The sequence below is a fragment of the Eupeodes corollae genome, chromosome 1 (genome assembly GCF_945859685.1).
Source record: "Eupeodes corollae chromosome 1, idEupCoro1.1, whole genome shotgun sequence".
Classification (NCBI taxonomy): Eukaryota; Metazoa; Arthropoda; class Insecta; order Diptera; family Syrphidae; genus Eupeodes; species Eupeodes corollae.
Window position 1 is genome coordinate 12,970,199 of NC_079147.1, and position 24,075 is coordinate 12,994,273.

Genomic DNA, 24,075 nt, shown 5'->3' on the forward strand with positions numbered 1-24,075 from the left:
CCTTAAAAAACTCAACAAAAAAAATATGGGTTTACTAAAATCTCCATTTTGATGTAAGAATGCGAAAACAGTTTGATGGTATAAGAGAGTAGATTCTTATTTCTATCTGAAGGGGAATTTCCAGTTGTGTAAAAAGCCTCATTTGGTACTCCACTTCACAAAAAAATCCCCAAAAGTAGTTTTGTAACTATCGCACAGTTAGTAAACTGTATCATATTCCAAAATTATTTGAAAAAATCTTGTATGATACGACATTTTAAGTTTTGATTGCAAATTGTTCCCTTCCTTTTAACAACATGGTTTTCAGAAATTTAAGTAAACAACTACCAACCTTGTTGAATTCGTGCCATTAACGCTCTTAGCACTTGAAAAAAGAAACTATGTTGACTTGATCTTCGCTGACCTCTTATACTCTATAAATCATCTACTCTTGGCTTTGAACCGATTTTATTGCAATGGATTTCTTCTTACCTAAAAAGCAGCGTGCATAATGTTCGCTTAATCTTCTTAAGCTTCACTCTATCCTACCCTTTTCTTGCTCTGTTTGGCATACCACATGGAAGCCACTTAGGCCATCTTTTTTTATCCTCACCATCAATGATATGGAGTTGATTTTTAAATGTTCTCATATCTCACTTTACTCTGATGACACAAACTTTTTTAAATCCATTACACTGATGCAAAACTTTTACCTTATTCAACCAGATCTCGTCAGTTTAACAGACGACATTTACATGGATAAAAGTCAGTGAATTACTTTTCACAAAAGTAAGTAGGAATTTCACACCGCCAATACTTTATCCATAACCAAAAATTTGCCTCTGTTCAGGTTTTTCAGGACCTGGGGCTGTTATAAAAAAATAATGAGGTTCTGTAAAATATTGGTCAAAGGAATTTTGCAACCCCTACGTTACCCGATCTTTCTACAACACCTTTGTTCGTCTCCTCTTCAAATATGCATTTTAAGTATGGTCCCCTTGCTAAGGCGTGCATATTTCAAGAATTGATAACGTTCTTTCGAGGCCTACCTTGGTATGATCTCCTGATTCTTCCTCCATATCAAGATCGCTTTAAATCAATTAATCTCAAAACCCAGGAAGAACGTAGACGTAGAAGATATCTGAAATCTGGATTGTCGATCGTCTGCTTTCTGAGTCTATTAATTGTAATAATCTCTATATCTCTATCTTAATTATCATAAACCCTTATAATTTGGGAAATACTCACAACTTTTACCTTTCTACCAAACGTGGATCAAACGAACCTATTACTTGCATGCTATAGAAACTTTTTTGTTTTTAATGTAAGCACTTCTTGCTTAAGACATCGTCCTCAAAACTGTTATTTTCACCAACCTTCTCCTTAGCTATAAGTTACTTAATTCTTAAGTTAGTTTAAATTTATAGCTTGGAGTAAATCGAATAAATTGAGCACCAAAGATAAACGTTAATTTTAAATAGTAATGATTCTAAAATGCTACAGATGTCAATTGAAGACATGTTATAACAATAAAGGTATTTCCTACGATTTATATTAATTAAAATAAATACATAAATACATATTCAAAAAAAGTAATTAACAGATCATAAGAGGGTTTAGTAAAATAGAATAGTTTTAATATTGATATAATTAGCTTACGAAATTGACTTACTTGAGTAAAGAGCCACTTTTCATCGATGATCCTTTGTTCATATCTCCGACTAATTGCATCATCGGTTTCCGCATTCAACTCATCCTTAAATCTATATAAAAATGTAAAACAAAACAACAAAAATCATAAATCAAAAATAAATAAAATCAAAAGTAAATATGAATTTTATTTATAGAAACTCTTTTACAGGGTGTTTTTTACTTAAACTTACAATTTTAGTATTTTATATTTATATGCCAAAAATTACAATGATTATCATTATTTCTTAAACTTTTTTTTTATAAAAATGCTAAAATTTCATAAGGTAGTAAACAGAAAGTCTAATTTTAACTTTATTGTTAATTTTTTTTTTAAATTTCCTTTTGACTTACTTTCCAAAATGAATTTCAACGAATTTCTTCTCAAAGAAAATTTAAGTAAAAAACAAAACACCCTGTAAAAAAACCACTTACAACATTTTTCCTAGCTCTTTACAACCAGACATAAGGAAGCTATTACGAATGGCCAATTTATCATCGTGCTGCGCGATTATTCTTCGACTTGCTCGCACAATTAAATTCTCAAGAGACTTATTACCATAGCCATTCAGCGAGACCAAATCAAAGAGTTTTGTCAGTAGTTCCACTGTGGCAGTGGCATCAGTTCCCTGCATCAGGATGTACTCTTGCTGTTCAATGAACTCAGTAACCACCAGTCGAATGGTATTCTGTGTATAAAGATAAAAATAATGCAGATATTCTTTTTTAAACTCATGACTTTTAATTTTCAAAAACCAACAACAAAAAAAGGAAGAAAAACTGTTGTTTTATATTATAAACCATCTTTCTATAAAATATACCCCCAAGGGAAATAATCAGTCAATTTATTTTATATACAACACAAAATTATAGAAGAAGGTAAATAAATAAAAAAAAAAAAACAAACATTCTATTCACTTACCTTTTTAAGGACATTGCATTTCTCGATTAGGGCTCTTAGGAATAATGAGGAAAATTGCTCGTTGCCATAGCACAAGATTCGAATGAAAGGCAGATTATCGTTAATTAAAATATTTAAAAAACTACTTGAGAAAAGTTCCTGCACTTCGGTGTAGTTCCAGTTAGTTGTGTTTGAGGATGACGATGATGATGATGTGAATGTTGGCAGGTCCTTTTCCTAGAAAGGGAGTTTAGAGTAAACGAAAAACGAAAAATGTATTTTAAATCTCTCTTTCTCTCTGTCTTCTCATATCGTTCTTATCCTTTTTTTGTTATTTTGATAAGGTAAATAGGAGAGACTTAAATGACCATCATCGTAATCATCGTTGGGAATGGTTCTTGCCATTGAAGGTATAGAAAATTAGAAAATTGACATAAGCTTTCGTGAATTTAAATGAAAAAGTTTGGAAAATTTGTATTTGGAGTTCTTGAATTAATTACATTGATAAAACAGTATGTTAAACAAGTATGGGGATGTAATCTTAGAAAACGAGATTATCGGGCTTACTCCTAAAATTCATGTGTAAACAATTTTGACTTCAAGGATAAAATATTAAGATAAATCCCTTTTGACACGTATAGCTTTCAGCAAAACGTTCAAAAGATAAATTCATTTGAACACAATCTAAATCCTTGAAGAAAAATTGTCTAAATAAATAAATAAATTGGGTGGCGCAACAGTCCGTTGTGAACCAGGGCCTAGTGACTTACAACTCTCAACCATTCCTGTGTGCGAGTACTGTTGTCAGGAAAATTGTCTACGGAGATTTTTTTTAAAGCTATGTTAGGTTAGGTTAAGGTGGTTGTGGATGATTGTAGTAAAAATCTCCAAGGTGGATTCCTCGTCTTTATAATAAGGCAGGACATACTTAAGAAAGTGAGAAACTGTCTCCTCTTCTTCTCCATTCATGCAACTTCTGCAAAAACTGCAAAAGCTCCAAGTCGACAAGCATGGCTACCTATAAGAACTCCTATAACGGTGCTAATGTGATTTCTACCAACCTAAATGAATTGGTAAGAGCGTTGAATTCGTTGCCTATCAAAGGTTAAGTTGTTCCATTTCTTGCAAGTTCGACAGCTTTGCAATTTCGTTTGATGTCTCTATGACAAGGCACTCAAATAAGGCGAAAATATGTTTGGCTGTTAAGGGCTATTAGTGATTTTATGGAGACAGAGTCGAATGATTTTATGACAAACTAAGAACTTAGTAGTAGTAGTCGATTTACTTAAACTTGTCCATCCTTCTTGTTCATAACCAATCCCATTCCCTATATTTATAGATCCTTTTCTCTTAACATCTGTAAAATTAACTCAGCAGTCTACACAATCCATTGAAAGTCGTTACGCACTTAGGCTCAGCGAGAGGAAAAATTATGACTAATATTATAAATTTTTTGGAACACAAGTGTAAGGATACACATTTATTTGGACGTCCCTTCTGCCAGTTTCAAAAACTCCTAAACAAAATATTTTCTAAATTTGTCTGTACAAAGGGGGGCAAATGATCAAAAAGCCCATCTCCAACGAGGAGTTTCATCCCACAAAAAAGAATTGTTGTCATTAAAGCAACATATGAAGGATCCAAGTGTTACGTTCTGCACGATGATAGGTTGTTAGATGATTTTGAAATAGGAAGGGGAGTCAGACAGGGCTGTATTCTGCCGCCAATATTGTTTTTGTTGGTGATAAGCGATGAACTGCGCTCAGCTCTGTCAGGTTGTTAAGGGGTTCAATGGACTTTGACATCTTATTTAAAGCACTTGAATTACGAGGACGATGTTTACTTACTCTCTCATAGGACCATTGATCTCTATCAAATGACAACAAGTATGGAGAGAGAAGCAGAAGTTTTGGGGCTGAAAATTATTTCCGGCAAAAAAAAAGATCAGCCTCGGAACCCGACCATCTTATCAATAAAATATTTCCTCGCAACCGGTGGAAAAACTGGAGAGCTTTCAATACCTTAGAAGTATCGTTTTTATCGAAAGCGGAACCGAACACGACGTCATCTGCCGCATGTTCAAAGCAAAAGCGGCGTTAGGTATGTTGCCAAAAATTTGGAGGAATTAATCTATCAGTTTAAAAACAATAAACAAAGCTGCGACTGTTTCGCACAAATGTCGCATCTTTACTTCTTTTAGGGTGCAGCACTTAGAAGGTACCTCAGCCATTACAAGAAAGCTGTAAACTTTTGTGAATATATGTCTTCGAAACATCCTAAGGATTTTCTGGCCAAACTACTTACCAAATGAGGTCATTCATAGAAGGACGGGTCAGGAACTTATAGAATCTATAATACGAAGGCGTAAGTGGCAATAGATTGGGCATACGACTCGAAAAGGTAATGACTGCATTGCAGGCCAAGCAATGTAGTGGAATCCGCTCACACAAGAAGGAAGAAGAGCAGAACAGTCGAGGCGGAATCAGCGTCATTAGGCAAAAGTTGGAGGGAGCTGAAACACATCTCCGGAGACCGTACACGATGGCGCGTAGACGTAATAGTGGCCCTATGCCCTTTAAGGAGTTCACAACGGACTTAACAGGTCTGAGGACCTAAGTAAGTAAGTAAGTAGTAAGTATCTGCAAGGTAGCAGAGCTGATCATTGTAGATTGTTTCGTGTTCTTTTCCTTTTATAATCAGAATGTAAGAAGGCTTCGTTCGAAAACTCCAATCTGTTTTCCAACAAACTCGTGCTATTCTTTCGAAATATATGCTTTCCTTATCTAAAAATAACTTCATTTATGATCAGACGTTCTATATTGCTTCCAATCCAACATTCTCCAAAAAAATGTCTCTTTTTAGATTGCCTTCATGACTTAAGCTTTTTTCACGTCAATGATATCTCTAATTTTATATAGAGATCTTAATTTTTCGAAAAATTACTTTCCTGTCGCTTTTGACTTATTTTTTTTTACGACTTTTATATGTCAATTTCAGTCAGTTTAATGACCACCTTAAGAGAGTTTCCTTTAATTTTGACAACTAAACCATAACTGATACCATAACTGTGTTTCATAGAGAATTATTTAATTCTAGTTTTCTTTAAGTTCCTGTCTTTCCCTATAAGATTTCGTATACTTCTATACTTCCCCACTTGGGAATAATCGTCGACTTAGGTCATTGCAGTTTTTAGGTAAGGAGGAGATAATTTCCGACCTCTTACCAATCTTTCGCATATATGTACCAAAGATTTTTGAAAACATTTTGTTTGAAATGTTAAGGTTCTTCTACAAATCACTTAGGCGATAAGGTTTACATTAGGTTTTCATTAATGCAGGTCTACAATAGCAATTCTACAAATCAAACCCGTAATATTCGACTTTTTAATGTTTCTAAACACCGTACCTCCTATAACTCCAAGGAACCTATACCTTATATGCTTCGGAGTGTAAATCCGCACTTGAGGTTTTAAAATCAGTAATAATTTCTTGAAACTCCGTCTTCTGAGTCGCCCTTCCCCTTTACATTCTTGGGTTAAGTTTTTAGTTAGATTAAGAATTAGTTTTGTATTAAAGATAATGATTGGGTTATTTGCCCAAAGCAAAATTAAATTACAAATTACGTGAAGTTTATTCTCGAAGATTTATGCTATTAAGCTCTACATCAATACTTTCCCACTTTGGATTAGCAACGATTTGTTGCTGTGATTCCTTTGGAAACTAAATAAGCAACAGTTCTGCACTAATTCAAAACTCATATTTGTAACTAATTATTTTTCTAGTTTTAGTCCAACTCATCGCCTCACTTTCATATTCACATTTCCGCAGATCTTAGAAAAAACGCTGAAACTTTAAATTGATACCTACCATTTCTTCATCGATTTTATGATGATGAACGAGATGATATTGAAATAATTATTATCCTCTCGGTTCTTTTTTTATAGCCCTGAGGCTTCTTAGGATGCTGTTTGGAGAATGGGGGAGAAGATACAACGATGAACTTTACGGGCTGTACAGAGACAATGACCTGGTTAAAAGAATAAGCCTAATCCAGGTGGCTAAGAACTGGGCTAGCTGGCGAAGCATTTTGGTTGAGTACCAGGTCCGCCCTGACTGTAGCGCCACCCAGTAAGTAAGTAACTCCAACATTACGATTAAAAGAAAAATTGACAGCTATAACAAGAAAATTGATGAAAATCGTGAAGTAAGTTTTGACAACAATATAAGCGATTGAGCCGAGCATCCAACGAAGAACGGACGCAATACAAAAAGAGGTGTTATAAAGTCATTCTACAGCATGCCAACTTCTCATAATGGAACTCAAATGGAACGTCAAGTGGAACGTCCTACTAAGCCCGTCGCCGTATTCCTCACACCATTAGACGTCAAAAAATTTCTTATTTTGGTCGTTCTTTATTATACTATGGATACTTGATTAAATATGTACGTAAAGGGTGTTGTTTAAGCTTCATGAGAAGTTTTGATAATTGTTGTCAATGACAAACTGTTTTAATATTTTTCTTCAGTAAAATTAATAAGAATTAAGAACACTTACAAATTTTGTAAATTACATAAAAAAACTGTTTGCTAAGTTCATAGGGCACTTCTTCCATTTTACTTTTAAAAGATATGCTCATTTCTGGTTTAATGGGCCGTGTGAAATTCTTTCTCAATAAGTACAAAGCTGCAGTTACAGTTAATGGGCAAAGCCTTTGAACTATTTTACTGATTGATTTTGAGTGTCATCGACGACACGATTCCAACTAAATGGGCCAACTTGTGATTGAGCGGCTTACCCATCAATTTATTGCAAATTGGTTGGTGGCAACTCTTTGCTAGTTACAGCAACTTTAATCTTCTTGATAAATTCTTATAGGATATGTTTAGTCAATAACTTGCGCTGACAAATCAGCAGTTCTAGAAGTATTGGATGCAAAAATTAAAGCTACTATTGACGCAATATTGCCAGATTAGTTGGAAACAGCAGTGACAAATTGGATTGGTTGAATGTAGTACGTAACTAGCCACAGCGGCAAAGATATGCCGAAAATCAACTTTTATTATTATTTTAAATTCTCAAGATTATAAAAAAAACAACCGATACATAAATATTCATCTTAAGGTTCTAATAAAACTTAAATTTTTTTCATGTTTTCATGTCAACTTCTCTGTACATAAGTTCAAACTACAAGTCTTTACTAATTTATCGACGCACGGTCATTGACGTTTTTCATTTTAAAGCAATCAAAACAACTTGAATTGTCCAAGTTTAAAGTGTTCTTCACAAAAATCTCTAAAGACCAATTTAATTAACCTTTTATCATTTTCTTAAAACTTCCTTTCTATCCGACGAACATACTTGTTTAACATACTCCAGGCCCTTAACTTACTTTAGACTTATAGTCCTTTTTCATTTGCTTTAACAAAACCATTTATAACGAATATTTATTTGAATTTGTGGCCAACTTTGTCTCCCTCGTATATATATGGCAGACAAGTCAGAGAGAGAGAGACAGAGTGGAGTCGAATCAGGATATAGTCTAGTTCTACAAAATATTATGTACACTTACCATTTTCGAACAAATTTCCTTTAGGAGTGTTCTTTGCACGTTCCACTTAATGCCGCCCTCTTGAAGCAGTTGCAACACTGAGCTTCTGTCCGATTGCAATTTGATGGCAACCAAAAGTTTCAACATTTCCAATTGTAGACCTTCGTCCGTGCTAAGTCCTGCCAAATTGTATCTTTCCCAGAAATTATACTCACCCGATAGCAACCGACGTACAGCCGGCTGGAGAGAGTCCTTTTTCTCGGTAATGACATAGAGTGCCCTAACGAATCTCACCACAAGCCCGCAATATTTTCTATTCGGCGGTGTACGACATTTTGCCAAAGTTGCCAGGCATCCATCAAGCTTCTCGCATAAAACTTTTGCAAAATAGTTAATTTCATTGATGGTTATGGAAGTGGTGCTAGTGCTAGTGGTAGTCGTGGTGGTGGTTGTGATGTTGATGTTGGTGTTGGAGCAAGCAGAAGTTGAAGTAGCAGCAGCCTTACTTGTACTGGGCAAGCTTGAAGCATATCGACCACCGTAATCAACATCATCCATTGCTGATGAGGACGAGGACATCGATTGAAGATGAGGGTAACCACTGAGCTCGAATGATGTCATCCCAGCTACAACTGCCGTTCTTCCTCCTCCTCCTCCTGTTTCAATTCCAGCTGCTTCAGATCCAGTGCCTTTAGCTGCAACTTTGCCACTGCCATTGCCACTACCAATGCCACTGCCACTGCCTTCTCTGTCGAAGTGATTTTTCAAATAAAGTTTTATGTGATTTACTAAATAAATTTCCTCGGTTTTAAGGATCACATTCTCCAGGATAATAGTGGCACACGATAAATCGCTGAAGCTCTCCACATTCTATATAAAACGTAGTGTGTGGGTTATATAAAAAGAGAAGAAAAAAACACAAGACACAATTTAATATATTTAAAAAAAAACAAACAAGACAACATAAAGGATGCAGAGAAAGGGAGGAAAAATGATGCGACTTTCAAAGTTAATTGGTAATTAGTAAGTGGTACAGCGTACAAAGTATGGAGCAGAGCTTTGTAGAAAAATTATAACCAGAGGGATACAAATGTTGTTTGGATTTTATCTTTTTGTTGCGCTCTCTTAAGATGGACCACCCGTACGGCTTACAGCATCAGGAGTAGAGTGTATAGCGTATAGCGTCAGCGTCATCATCAGATGGGCGGCGGCGGTGGCCAGACTGCAAGTCTCCATGTATAAGAGAGCTTATGTAGGTTTCTAACTTTATTATCGAGTTGATTATGTTTCTTTTTTCTTAAGTTTTTCTTGTGTGCTTATTTTGTTGTGATTCTTTGCATTAAAGTGATTTCCTTTTCACTTTACGTTTGAAGACGGAAAAATAATCGAAAGAAGGAAGAACAAAAATAACACTCATACGCCACAGTGAACTCTGTGGTTGTTTGCCCTAAAAACAAAAATCAAGAGCTAAGAAACATGCAACTTGAAACTGATTTTAATGTACTCGAAATTTTCTCAGAAATGTCCTTAAGGCTTGTTTTTGAATTGAGAAAAATAATAAAGTGTGGGGTAAGAATTAAATAAAGATGAACAAGAACATAAAGGATAACAACAAATGCGATGACTGGAGAGATTAACAGTTATGTTGTGTATTGTTTTGAGAACTGGGGGAAAAGTCAATGAAGTTTAAGATATCAAGAAAGTTATAAGTACTGTCTTAAGAAACATTCTAATATAATAAAATACAGCTTTTAAATAGGTTTCTGAAGAAAAAAATGCACAAATAAAGTCGTACTTCATAAGGAGCTATTAAAGTAATATGTGATGGGCTATTGCGTCGTAGTACGAAGTAGTACCAGTGTCATGATAGTTAGTGCGTTAGACTGTAGGACACTGAAGTCGTCAATACAAATGTCAATATGTTGATTTAGAAGAACTGCAGGTTATCAATTAACAAGTACTGGGACCGAAAGATTAGGTCAGTTAATTCCAGTGACCCTAGTATGATCCCCAAAATCAACAAGATATTTAGGAGAAAGAACGAAATGAAATTCCGTGTCTGCAACTCCAAAAAATTGAAGAGAACAGAGGCGTATAAACAGTTCGGATTCAGGACGGGTCATGACACAATTCATGCTGCGTCTAAGCTCGTTTCTGATATCCAATGGAAAAAATAAAAAAAAACAACAATGCACAGGTGATGTCCTGATTGATCTGGAAAAGGCCTTTGACACCGTATTGTTAGAGGGTCTTTACCTAAAACTGAGTAGGCATAAGCAAGCTATTGTTGTATATACTTTTTGATATGCTTGACGGCAGAAAGTTTGTTGTCAAAAGTGGCAATGTAACTTCTACCAAAACATTTCAAATTAACAATGGTCTTCAACAGGTAACGGTATATTCGCCGATTCTCTTCAGCATTTACACAAAGGCAATTTCGTTCGTGGACGATCTTATTTCGTACAGAACCGCACGAAAGGTTGAGATTATTAGAATTCTCTTGCATCGTGATTTCGACAAGATTCAGCGATATTGTGACTACTGGAAACTGAAAATAAATGCCCAGAAGTCGGAGACAATTCTGTTCCGGACTCCGTTGGCTAGGCCACGAGGGATACGTGCATGAATTGGCGCAAGATGGTCATCGTTGATCTTCACGTGCAGCCATTAGCAAGCAAAAGTGTGGTGAAGTACCTCGGTATCTGGTTAGATCAGTATTTATATTTCGACAGACATATAAAAGAAAGGAAAGTGCTTTCTCAAATAGCCGTTCGGATACGGCTTAAAATTAAAGGTCCCCTCCATCCCTGACAACAGTACTTGAACACAGGACTGGTTGAGAGTTGTAAGTCACAGGCCCTAATTCAGACAGGACTGTAGCACGACCTTAAGTTAGATGGGTTACTGGCGACGTAAAATCTCTCATGGGACTATACAGTTGGCTGTTATCCAAAAGTTTCACGAGAAAAACAAGAAAGCTAAATTTATAATTGTAGGCTGCATATCAGACGATTATTTGGACCACGTCAGAGATAAAGAATCTACAAGCAAGTCAGACGAGTGTAAGAAGAAATCACTTGCCCGATTTCGTATCTCCGAAGGGACCATGTTAAAGTAACATTTCTTTGAACTCGATGTTAAATCGAGGTATAAATCAAGGTTATTTATGTTTTTATGTTAGATTCAGACTCCAGGGATCATCAAGCCAACAATAGAAAGCTATTTTCAAGAATTCAAGCTTTGAAGAACCTGTTAGAAATTAACGTGGCTTAAGATAAAGAAGAAAAGGCTGCACTAACTTCAACGTGTATAACAAATAAAGTTCAGGCAAAATAACTTTGGGAAAACATGACTCCGGCTGAACTCAGCTACGGCAAAAAGCCGTGCTTCGAAAGGATGAGCTTGTTTTTTGCAAAGAATATTTTTAGATACCAGTACAAAAGAGACACAAGCTTGATTTAAAAAATTTACGAGTGTATGATGATTGGATATGCTACTAGTGGATATAGTTTGTTGGACTTTGAGTAAAAATAGTCGTTATAGCTCGTTATTTGAAATTAAACACATCAACACTAGGTGTTGAAGAAAACAAAGAACCTGAAGCTGTTTCTATATGCCATTTTACAAGAAAGAAAGCTTAATTAGTGCCATTTATGAGAAATTTTCAAAAACGAAGAAGATGAATGTGTGATGAAAAGGGTCATAAAATCAAGCTCAGGAAAACTAAATTAATACCGCTGAAGTAAGACAATACTAAGATCCACTTAAGGGTTGTGAAAGAGGTCTTATTCCGAGAAACTATCCTTATAACATTATTCCCTACAAAGAATTTTACTCTCAAACCAAAACTAACATAGACTGTAAGAAGTATAGTACAGCCGTAAATGAGGAACTTTAATCTAAGCAAAAAAAAATCACGTTTTGTGAATTGACGAAGAAACCCGCAAGTATCAAACCTTTGAAGTCAAAATGTATTTTTTCGAATCATAAATAATAAAAGCGGCTAACCAAAGAAGTACAAGCCACGCCTAGTTAAAAACAGCTTCTGGAGTTAAGTCTTAAATGTTTTTGTATGGCCTTAAACAAAGAGCCCCCGTTGCTGGCATGAGGAGATAATAATTTCTTAATTAAAAGTGGGTATGAAACATTAGGACATGGCTACTGCCTTTATGGGAAAACCAACCAAGAAGACCCGGTTTATATTGTTCCTTATGTAGACGATAGAGCTATATATAGCTGCAAACCATCTGCCTAAAATAAAAAAAAACAGAGTCTGGGACGCGAGCCACACTGATAATTTCCCATTTCGCCTGTCAATTTTTCTGACTTAAAAGTATGTAAGTTTTCGTATTGGGTTAAAAAAGTTGTCAGTTGAATTATCTTTAGGCTAAAAATTCCAAGGTTGCAAATTTTAAAATTGGTTTTATGACAAAAAAAAATTACAAGCTAAAATGGTGACTTTTAGCTTATACTGTTTTAAAATTTGTATATTAATAATCTTTGAGAGGGCGCAAAAAATTCTGTACTTTATTAGAAATATTTTTTAGTATTAAATATCTTATAAAAACTATCAATTCGGGAACGTTTTTCTAAGTTTGATAAAATCAACAAGAAAAAACAAAGCACATAATTAAAGCTTTGATTTATAACATGGTTGTATTATGTATTTGTATTAAATAAGCAATAATAAAAACAATGCATACCAAATCTTCTTCAAGGAAAATACGTCCAATCATATCCGGGAACGTTCCCGAAATGACCGTTCACGAAATGATGATTTGAAATAAGATCGCCCTTTGATTATATATCGTAAAAAAGAATTTCATCAATAATTAAATGTGCTAAATACGTTCACGGACTATTGATGTACGCTCTACGAATAATGCATAGAAAGGTACTTAACGTTTAGATATAATTTATTTGACGAAAAATACTCTGACAGCTGGCGTTGTTATTGTTCTCTTTCTTGACTGACGTTTGGCACCGAACGGGTGGATTTACTTAAAATTATTTTTGATCGATTATCGATATGTTCACTGAAATGACTTCTGCGGCATTGGACAAACTATTTTTGTATTTTTATAGTTAAAAATTAATAATTTTTTAGTATTCTCTCTAAAACTACATTTTGTATAAAAATACGGTGTATTGAGTAATGACCGGGGTTGAATAGCTTAAATTTTTCAATTTTATTTTGGACTTGTTGTTGAAGATTGCAAATTAGAAAGCGTTCCCGAAATGATTTTCTATGCGATTTTCTATATAGATTTCTATGTTGATTACATTTAAAATTCACCTTTTGTTTCATGGACACACAAAATGGGTTAGTTTTAGTATTTTATTAATTTTTTTTAAAATTAAGTCGAGATTTAAGGCAATAAGTTGCTAGCAAAGCCAATTCTTGGTGAATTTGAGCCTTCGAATTACAAAATTCCACCAATATTTTTCATATAATAAAACAGATTTATTTCAAAATCTAGTTTTGTTGAATAAATTTTTAGTCGAAAACTAATTCTTACCAATTTTAGTAGCATTTCATAAATTTTTGTATTGCTTATATATAATAATAAAAAATAGAGGTAGTCCAGATTCGAAACATATTGCATAGTTAGGTGTTAAAGGGACCTTAAATACACGTTTGAAAAAATATCTCTGAGAGCGAACTTTTAATTGTTGTATCAAATATTTTTAATTTTACCATTATCGGTTCGATACGTTTGTTATTAAAAAAAAACTTGAAAAAATACAGTTAATGGCTGATTTCGCAACTGATGTTTTATCTTTTATGTGAGGTGCGATGTTTAAATTTTGTCTAAAACCTAAATTTTTTAACTACCTCTATTCTTTCACCATTAAGTTTGCAAAAGCGGTCATTTCTGACATTATGATTATGAGATCTAAAAACCATAAACTTTGACTTTTAAGCATTTTTTGAAGATCCCAAGAGTTACAATACTGGTTAAGTTTGTTAATTTTCAGTGGTAGGGTTACCGGATTTTCAGTAAGAATGACAAGGTCATCCGCATATAAAAGCACCTTAATAAGTAAATCACCATAATATACACCCCCTGGAACACTGTCTCCAATGTCGTTAATACAAATTGAGAAGAGCAAAGGACTCAAAATGTAACCTTGCGGGACACCGACTTCCGTCTTAAATTGCTGCGAAGAGATTCTACCATTAGAAACTACCGAAGTTTCTCATATATTCTTAAAAATTGTGTTGAACCGACACCTGCTAGTTTGAAAAGTAATAGTTTTCTATTTATAGTATCAAAGGCAGCTTTAAAATCTACAAAAAAAGCATAGAGATTAGTTTTCTTATCCAAAAAACGTTAACGACATTAGTTAGAGTACAAATTTTATCAACTGTAGAGAACAGAGTTTTCGGGGAGATTAGGATCTCCTTTTTTATAGATCGCTAAAATGGATGACTCTTTGAAATTATTTGGTATTTCTTCGTTGTTGAACACTCGGATAAGTAACAACAATATATGTTATAAAAATTGTGAGCTGGCAATTTTCAAGAATTTGGCTGGGATGCCATCTTAAGCCTTATTGTTTTTCATTTTTTCTAAGGCAAAAAGTAGTTACGGCATTGAGGACGGATTGTCTAGTTCTTCTATGTAAATAAAAGGTAACCCAAAACATAGTTAAGATTGGTTATGATCTACTTTTGTAAGTTTTTCGAAATATGAGCCCATCATTTCGATACTGATTGGACGAAAATTCGATCTGTTTCGGTTACCTAAAATTCGTTAATTTTGCAAGAATTCTTTAGCATGCTATTTTTGCACATATTGTTTTTTTTTTTCATAGAGGTATAGTTTTTTATAAGTATTATTCGCCTGCATATAAAGATATTTTTTAAAGTCTGTGTTGTTGGTTTTCCTAAAGAGTTTCAACCATTTAAAAGATATTTCTCTGATGCTTTTTCTAGCTGTTTACTGAGTTGGTGAAACTTGACTGTCTTATGGTTGTAATAATAGACTTAGTTGATTCATCGATTGTATTCTCAAACGATAACAAAAGATCGATTGAATGTTGATTCAGATAAAAAGTGTGTTTTGGAATTCCCCTATCCGACCGTTTAGATCCCCGATTATTAAAATGTTTTCATTATTCTGTGTTAACGAACTATTAGGCTTCAAATTCGAGGTTAAATTTATTAAAATTCGATTCGACAAACGATTTAACACAAACAAGGTAAGAACAAAGAAGAAGACGACGACCATAAAGCTTGGGTGATAGATAAACAATGATCTTATACACACAATCGAACCCTTTTCATAAATCTTCAAATAAATGCTTAGAACTGGGTTGGGTTAAATTTATTAAAATTCAAATAAAATGGGATTATGAGTGAATGTTTCGTGTTAATGAAACAATCTTTCATAACTTCGTTTTCACTAACTTTATACTTAATTTGATTTTTTGTCGTAATACTCAGAATGGAAATATAGAGTCTGGTAAAGTATTCCACGTTCGCTTAGTGCGGGAAAAGAACTAATCTCTGCTACTAATACTGCGACTTATGTTCGACTTAATGGTACACTGATGAGCATTTAATATAAATGAGTTTTTTTTAATTTAAATCTACTTAAATCTTGTTTTTGGAAATACAAAATTTTCGATCATCTATTGTTTTCAAATGAAAACAAAAATCAATGCTATTCTTTTGTTTAGTTTTCTATTTCGGTTTTGTTTAAATATTATGTTTGTTTTTTTTTTTTGTTTTTATTTCAAGAATGATGCACTTAAAACGGAACCTAACCCATAAGACTTAAAGTAAGGTAGATGTATGTATTTATATGTATTTCTATCGAAGGACAAAAGCAGACATATTTTTGTTTGCTTTTGCTTTTGTCTTTGTTTATAAGTTTTTAGTCCGGTTTCACACTTATAACGGTATTTTTTTGTTCTTCTTTTTTTTTACAAACGATTTAACACAAACAAGGTAAGAACAAAGAAGAAGACGACGACCATAAAGCTTGGGTGATAGATAAACAATGAACTTATACACACAATCGAACCCTTTTCATAAATCTTCAAATAAATGCTTAGAACTGGGTTGGGTAGAAAAAAAATAGATACACCTACTTCTGAGTTGAATTTAGGGTTACCAATTCGTTTTTTTTTTTAAGAGATACACATTTTGAATAACAAAAATATGTATCCAAAATGATTCAAGCTGAAAAAGGGCTTGGTTTAAGATGAAATTTTTAGTTTTAGTAGGTAACACTTACAATAAATAAAAAGGCTTTATAAAGTTAATCAAAGGTTACAAAAGAAATTTCTGACTACTCAATGAATACCGCCGCCCGCCACAATTATTGAGAAAATATCAGACGAATTCGCGAACTTTTTTTTAAATACCTACTTGAAGCTATTCTCACCGAATAACTCTATCACTTTCAAAGAATTGTATCTGAATGCAAACTTCAAAGAACTATGTGGGACAAAAAAGTTCAATATTTAAACAACTGGAATGTCGGAACAGTGTACCGGAATTTGGTGAACAACGTTATAGTACAATTTTTTAATTGACGAGGTTTTAGCGACTCATTTTTAAACGTATTTCTTTCTTTTTAGTTATTGCCAGTAAATGCAGGACGTTTGAATAATATAATTTAGCTAACTCCGTTATATCACTGAGTCAACTCAAAGCTCTATTATTAAAAATGATAAAAAACACAGCCTCAGTAAGTGATAACATTTCAGTAAAGTTTTATAAAAAAAATGGACTGATTTTGACAATTTTCGATTTTTCAAAAAGGATATATGGAATATTTGTATCCTAACATCGTTGAAATCCAAATCCAGCTGATTTAAATAAAGTGAATAGGCAATATTTAAAACATAAATTAGCTTTCCTGGGAGCATCTAGAAAATGTATTCAGGGCTTGGGGACAGAATCCCGAAAAATCAAAATCTTAAAAATCCCGAAATTAAAAAAAATTCGAAACTTAAATACCGAAAAATAATACAAAATGAAGAAAAAAGTGTTTTTGTGATTTTGGAATGTCGTGACTTTGGCTTTTTGGGATTGTCAAATTTAACTATTCTGGATTTTTAGGATTTTGGATTTGCGGTTTTTTGTGTTTTCGGAATTTAGGATTTTCGGAATTTTAGGATTTTGGTTTTTGGGATTGCGTATGTCTGCCTTTCTTTAGCTTTATCAAAACGTTCGGTCTTCATTTAAGGCAATCAAATGGGATGAAGTAAAACTATCCGACTGCTTTAAAACATCTGCAGAAGTACCGCAAGGATACTTTTAAAGTCCGATTTTATTTGCTTTATTTATCGATGATACATGCGAAATTTTTTCAAGGAAGAGTTAGATTTGTTAAGAATCTCATCAGGATTCTTCTCTACGGTGATGATGTTTTTTGCTAGCTGATAATTGTTTCTTACTGTTATTGGAAATCAATAAGTTAAGGGCTTATTGTGACTCCTGGGATATTACCATCAACGTAAGTTAAACAGAGATTATAATCTTTGAGAACTACGCAACAACAAATTAAGCAACACCATCTTTAACCCTACTGAAGCTATGAGAAAGTTCAGCTAACGAACACAAAGCACTAAGGACATTGTCGTACAGCGTAGAAGCACTAACACTAACCATTCCGGCAACTTTTTAGTGAAGATAGAAGATCAGCTACAAAGATAGAAGGAGCACCTTTGAGCGTATTCCCGCAGAATTCCTAAAAGCAGACCCTAAGGTAGCTTCCCGTATTTTGCTTAAACACGTGCAGGCTGTCTGGGAGAGTGAAACTTACCAAAGAAACTGGAAGAATGGAGTTAGTTTAAAGTTACCAAACAAAGGAAACCCCAAAAACTGTAATAACTGACGCGGTATCACACTTCTGTTCCTTTTTCCGAAGTTAATGGCAACTATTATTCTCGAGAGAATTAAGTCCAGGATCGAGTCTACCCTCAATAGGCACCAAGCGGGGTTTCGCAGTGGCCGATCGTGCGTCGACCACATCAACACCTTGCGAATCATACTCGAACAATCATCTGTGTACTAATAACCGCTGTACCTTATTTTTGTAGATATTGAGAAGGCGTTTGATCGGGTCAATCTCGAATGCATCTGGAGATTGCTTATTGCGTGAGGAATTGTTGAGAAAATTGTACTTGTTATTAAAGAATCGTACAACAACGCAAGGTGTTTTGTGTTGCAGCTTTCCGATTCCTTCGATGTGCGTCAAGGAGTGAGACAAGAAGATGTATTGTCACCAATTCTGTTTTTGCTGGCGATTGACGATGTGATGACTGCCACGGTGGGTACAAATGAAAGACCAATGAAGCCTGTTTCACAAGCTTAGCCTCATAGATAATTCTGACGATATATGTCTGATGGCAAACAACACGACAGGCTTAAATCAGATGTGTCTGGCTTAATGGCTGAATCACATACACGCTTCAGCTTCGGCTTCGCCTGACGTTTACGAGTTCAGCCATAGGAATTCAATGCATGCTATCACAATGTAGCTTCGACCTCACGTTTTGTTTAAAAATCGTAAGGAAAAGAATGTAATGTAACGTAATGTGACTCCAAACGGAAGCTCTAGTTCAATTTTCTGAACATTTGCTTTGACTGACGGCTCATCAGCAGGAAAAAAATGTCAACAAACAAAATATTTGCTCTTTGGAGGGATGAAATAATAGAAATGTCATTCAAAGCAACCTCGAAGCGGGCCTAACGTAACGGAGACGAAGCCGAAGCTGAAGCGTGTATGTGTTTCAGCCATAAGGATTAACACAAATAAGACCAAAGTAATGACCACGGGCCAAAGCACACAAGTTATTCTAAGGCAGGGGACCATAGAGGAGGTCGAGCAGTTTAATTATCTGGGAAGTTTTATAGCTCTCGATGGCGGAACGGACCTGGATGTTAACAGTAGAAGGAGTAGAAACAAAGCCCGTAGTGTATTTGGAATTTTTTCTCCTGTGTGGAACTCTAGCTAAATATCGCTACGCATCAAGTTGAAGACCAAAGACAACTTGGAGGTCATCAGTTTTGAAGGAGTATTTGTCTCAAGGTATTCAATCGTGGCCACTAAAGGTTGCGGTGAATCAGGATAGGTGGAAGGATCTTGTTGCTGCCCTGTGCTCCAGGAGGAGTTAAAGCGCTGCTGTACAACAACAACAACATACATATCACATTAAGTAGGAATAATCTAAGGTTAATTAACGGTCTCTATACTATTACAAGCACCTTAGCTATTTTAGATAGATGCTTTTTTGAAAAGTTGTGATATGTAGAGGTTTTTTAACGAGTTCAAAGATACATCGCACATGACCATATATTAGGAAACTACGCTGCTTACATTTACCAGAACAGAGATATCTGCAAATGCTGAGGATATGGAAGCTCCACTTCTGCAGACTGTAATGGCGGAGACAAACCAATTTCTGCTGTCAGGCAAGTGTGTCCATTCAATATAGAGGACGAAAGCCTATCTTCCTGACTTAGACGAAGATTGCCATATCTACTCCGAAGTCTAACCAAGCCGCTGGAGCAGATGGTTTGAATGCCACGCTTTTCAAATCTGCTGGAGATAATTTCGTTAAGACCAACTTGTCTGTAAGATATGGTCGGATTATTGTTTGACCGATTCAGAAAAAAGCAGTCCCACTTAACTACAACAACTACAGATTAATCAGTCTCCTAAACATAGCTTAACAAATTTTCTCTTCCGTAATATGTGAACTTGTAAGGCCCATTGCCAACAAACCAGTGTCGTTTTACACCAGGAAGTTCCACAGTCGATCAAGTATTCAAATTACGGCAGGCACACACAAACACACACAGTATCTACAGGGACGAGCTGTATAAAGAATGTCTAGTTTTGGCATCCCTGCGAGCATGAAGTATTCGTACTTTTCCATAAAGCTTGGAAACAACTTAACCAGAACTTTCGATGTCAAAAAAGACTTTATACCAGCACGTCTAACAAAACTTAGGTGATTTTTTTCCTTCCTTCTTCCTTACTAATAGTGCAGAGCTTCCAACGTTAAAACTGTCATAAGCTAATGACATTGACAAAATTGGAAGAACTCATGGGATATGTGAATGGGGCTTTTGTGAGTATTGATGTCTGCAAAAATAGGGTTAGCGTTTAAGCCTTCAAGGCAGCAACCAAAGTGTCTCGATATAAGACAATTATGAACCCCGTCCTTCTTTAACGTGCAAACGCATGTACAATGACAAAAACGGATGAAATCACTTTGGGATATTTCTAAATAAAAGTTCTTCGCGTGATTTACGGTCCCGCATAGAAGGTAAGTGGAGGAGAATATGGAATGACCAGTTGTACGGGCTGTACAGCGACGTAAACTTAGCCAGAAGGATGAAAGTCCAACGACTGATATGGCTAGGTCAGCGCATAGAATTAAATGGAGAGGACACTGCAGTAGAGGAAGACCACAGATCATGTGGCGCGCACAAGTGGAAAGCTAGCTAGGGTGAGGCCTAAGTTCACATAGGACTTTAGTGACACCTTAAGCAAGTAAGTAAGATATCTGGAAAATTATCTAATACAAAGTAAGGAGTCTTTTACCTACCTCAAATACTTAGTAAGTAAGATATCTGGAAAATTATCTAATACAAAGTAAGGAGTCTTTTACCTACCTCAAATACTTAAGGCCCCGAAATTGATTAATTTTGAGGACACAATAGGTCCCTATTTATGGAAGAACTGGAATCTTGGTTTCTTAATTCTTGTTTTTGTCTTAGATTTAAATCTTTCCCACAAAGCTAGTAAAATATAAATGGTCACCACAATTTTATTGTTTACACTTCTTACATACCTTTTACCCAACCCAACTCTCCTCAACTCAACCCTAAATCCAATTCAACTCCAACCCAAACCAACCAGACCAAACCAAACCATATAAAAACACGCACTCAAGGGTCTTCTAAGAAAACAATGTGTGCGGTCTTCCGCAAGGATTTATGATCCTTTTATTTACTCCATGAATCACTTGAGCATGAGTCCCAAGCACGGCTTTGTTGCTGTTGTTGTTGTTGTCGTCGTTTATTTCTTGTTGTTGTTTGTATAGTGAAAAACCTGTTGAATGGAAGGTCTCAACAAATTCAAATGGGGTTTGTTGTAACGTACGTGTTCCATACAGGTTGGTGGGTGTAAGAGTACAGCAGCGTGGCCGAGTACAGATAGTTGGTAGCGAAAAGTACATAATCGTCCACATATAGTTTTATTATTGAAAAATAAAAGCAAGGAAGGTTTAAATATCGTAACTCGAAGATACCTCCCCGAACGAGAAGGACTGCAAAACCAAACAAAACGGTGTATGCTCGTACCTATATAATATATCCTTATATATCTGTAGGCTGCAGTAAGCAGGGACACTTGCGTTATATCAACGGAAGTGGAAGGACAAAGAAACCCTTTTCCCATTTTATCGGTGGAACTAGCTTATTTAAGGGAGAGTTGTATGTGCTGTCTTGAATGGCTTTTTTATTCTTATGGAAAAGTGTGGTTGAATTAAAGGCACCCTGGGATACCGAAAGGATTTTATGGAAGATTTAAGAAATTTGTAACCAAGATAAGAATAAATCTATTGGGTTTACTCTGGAGACCCAGAAAATGTAATGGGAACACTATTTTATTAGGAAACAATTAGGTAGAGGTTTTTTTTTCATTCTTGAGACTTGGGCTATTTTCGGTATATGTGTCGAGATATTAAATCGAGTAGAATAAGAAATTTTCCATAAAAAAGGTGTTAGAAAATAGAAAATATATTAAGTACTAAATTATACGAAATAGTCCTTAAGTTGCAGGTGCGTCAGCAGCGGCATCGGCGACGACGTCTGATCCCAAAAGAGCCAACTCGATAATACCACAGGTAAACACTTATAAGTAAAAGATATAGGTGACCCATTTATGGTAAATAAACAGGAATTACAACGAGTAAAACTGCAAAAACAACCCCAGGTGGTGGTGGTGTTGGGAATTAAAGTTAAACAGGACATATCGATTCTGCAGAAGACCTTTTTTATTGCTTTTTAAGGAAAACTTTAACGATTGTATGCATCAGACGAAAAATAAAACGGACTATAAAAGGATATGTGTATATAGAGCAAGTGGTACTTCATTGACAACCCTAATAAATAATTTGGATAAACTGAATGCGGCAGTCTCAAGGGAAGAACAGGATGAAGGCGTTTCAAAGATTCCAAAAAGAAGAAAATTTAATCGAAAAATTACCAAAAAAAAGAAATTGTATCGAACAAAATTATTGAAAATTTTATGATCTTGGCAAAATTTGGTTAGGATTTATGTAATATAAAAAAAATGATTACGAAATTAAATTCACGCCTTATATTTCGAGAAATAAATTTTAAAAAAAGTTGCAGGTATTCCAAGGCAGTCAGCCATCATCCGAATAGTGGCAACACCATGTTAAAATAAATGAGGTGACGCAACAATCCGTTGAAAACTAGGGCAATGCAGAGCAGCTTGCTGATGCCCTCGCCGAACTCCAAGCTGATGTGAAAGCCCTCCAGGAAATACGATGGAATGGGCCAGGCAGTAGGAAGATTGAAGGCTGTGATTTCTACTATGGGAAGAGTCTACTCGACGGAAACAAGGAAACGCTTATTTGGTTGTGGTTTTGCTGTTAGAGAAAAACTAAGGCAAAGAGTTTAAAGCTTTCGGGAAGTAAGCGAAAGAGTGACGACAATCCGCATTAAGGCCGAATTCCACCACCTGAGGCTAATCAGTGCGCATGCCCCGGCGGAAGAGAAGGATGACAATACCAAAGAAGATTTAATCGCTAAAACATATGAGCAATGTCCCAAAAACGACAGTAAAATTCTCCTGGGCGATTTTAACACCAAAATTGGTATAGAAGGCATCTTTGGCAGGTCAATCGGAACACATAGCCTACACGACATCACATCTGGAAAAGGACTCAGGATTATCGACTTCCTAGCCTAGAAAAACATGGTGTGGAGTAGCACCAGATTCCCTCTAGCATACTTGGCGTTTGTACGTACAGATCAACCAACATAGACTCCGACCACTACCTAGTAGGTGCTAAACTGCGAGTACGAATATCCATGGAAGTTCTTAGGCAAACAACAACGTCGAAGAGAGGATTCAACTTTGGAAGACTGCAGCAGGAGGATACCGCCAATGCTTTTGCCGACAGAGTATCCCTAGACCTTGTGAGCGTATTATGTGAACGCCTGAAGCTAAATGGCCCTTACACACTGAAATCGTTATTACGGGCGATTTCAATGTTTACAATTCTTCGTGGCTTCGCCATTCGGGCCAGACAACGCCCGAAGGAATGTGTGCTGAGATTTTTGCTGAGTTTAACCATCTTACTTAGCTTGTCAATGAGCCTACTCGAATATCAGACGTTAACGGCCGAGCAGAAAATACCCTTGACTTGTTTCTTACTTCTGATCCTGATAAGTACACAATCAGTGTATTGACGCCTCTATGCACATCGGACCATAGTGTTATATCTGCTAATTTCTCGTGTCAAACAAATCCAGTTAAAGAAAAAACTCCAAAGAGAACCGTTTGGCAGTACGAGAAAGCCAACTGGGACGGTCTCAATAATTTTTTCAGGATCTTTAACTGGTCGCTATGCTTCCTCGATAGTGACGTAGAGTCCAGTGCAGATATGATTTCTAGTATGATTCATTTGGGAATGGAAACGTTTATCCCGAATAGGGTTAAAAGTATTAAACCCAAGGATAAATCATGGTTCGATTCGAGCTGCAAAGAGGTTATCAAGGAGAAAGAGGTGACCTTCCGGTGTTTTAAAGCCAACCCAACTGAGGAAAACCGGAAAAAGTTTAAGCAAGCCGGGAAGGCCTGCAACGCCTATATTCGAAGGACCAAATTTTTACATGACCAAAAATTACGGCGAAAAATACTGCAATGTCCCAAAGGCAGTAAGAATTTTAGGT

The 24,075-nt window shown here is 35.5% G+C and overlaps 1 protein-coding gene across 1 annotated transcript in view; it reads right to left on the reverse strand.

The window, feature by feature from the left end:
* LOC129943030 (uncharacterized) overlaps nt 1-24,075 on the reverse strand; it is a 225,153-nt gene that overhangs the window by 79,035 nt on the left and 122,043 nt on the right. Inside the window, exons 14-17 of the mRNA XM_056052234.1 lie at nt 8,139-8,987; nt 2,591-2,806; nt 2,104-2,357; nt 1,652-1,742 (exon numbers count right to left, since the gene is read on the reverse strand). Of these exons, the coding sequence (XP_055908209.1) occupies nt 1,652-1,742; nt 2,104-2,357; nt 2,591-2,806; nt 8,139-8,987 (1,410 nt within the window). The remainder of the gene's footprint in view (nt 1-1,651; nt 1,743-2,103; nt 2,358-2,590; nt 2,807-8,138; nt 8,988-24,075) is intronic.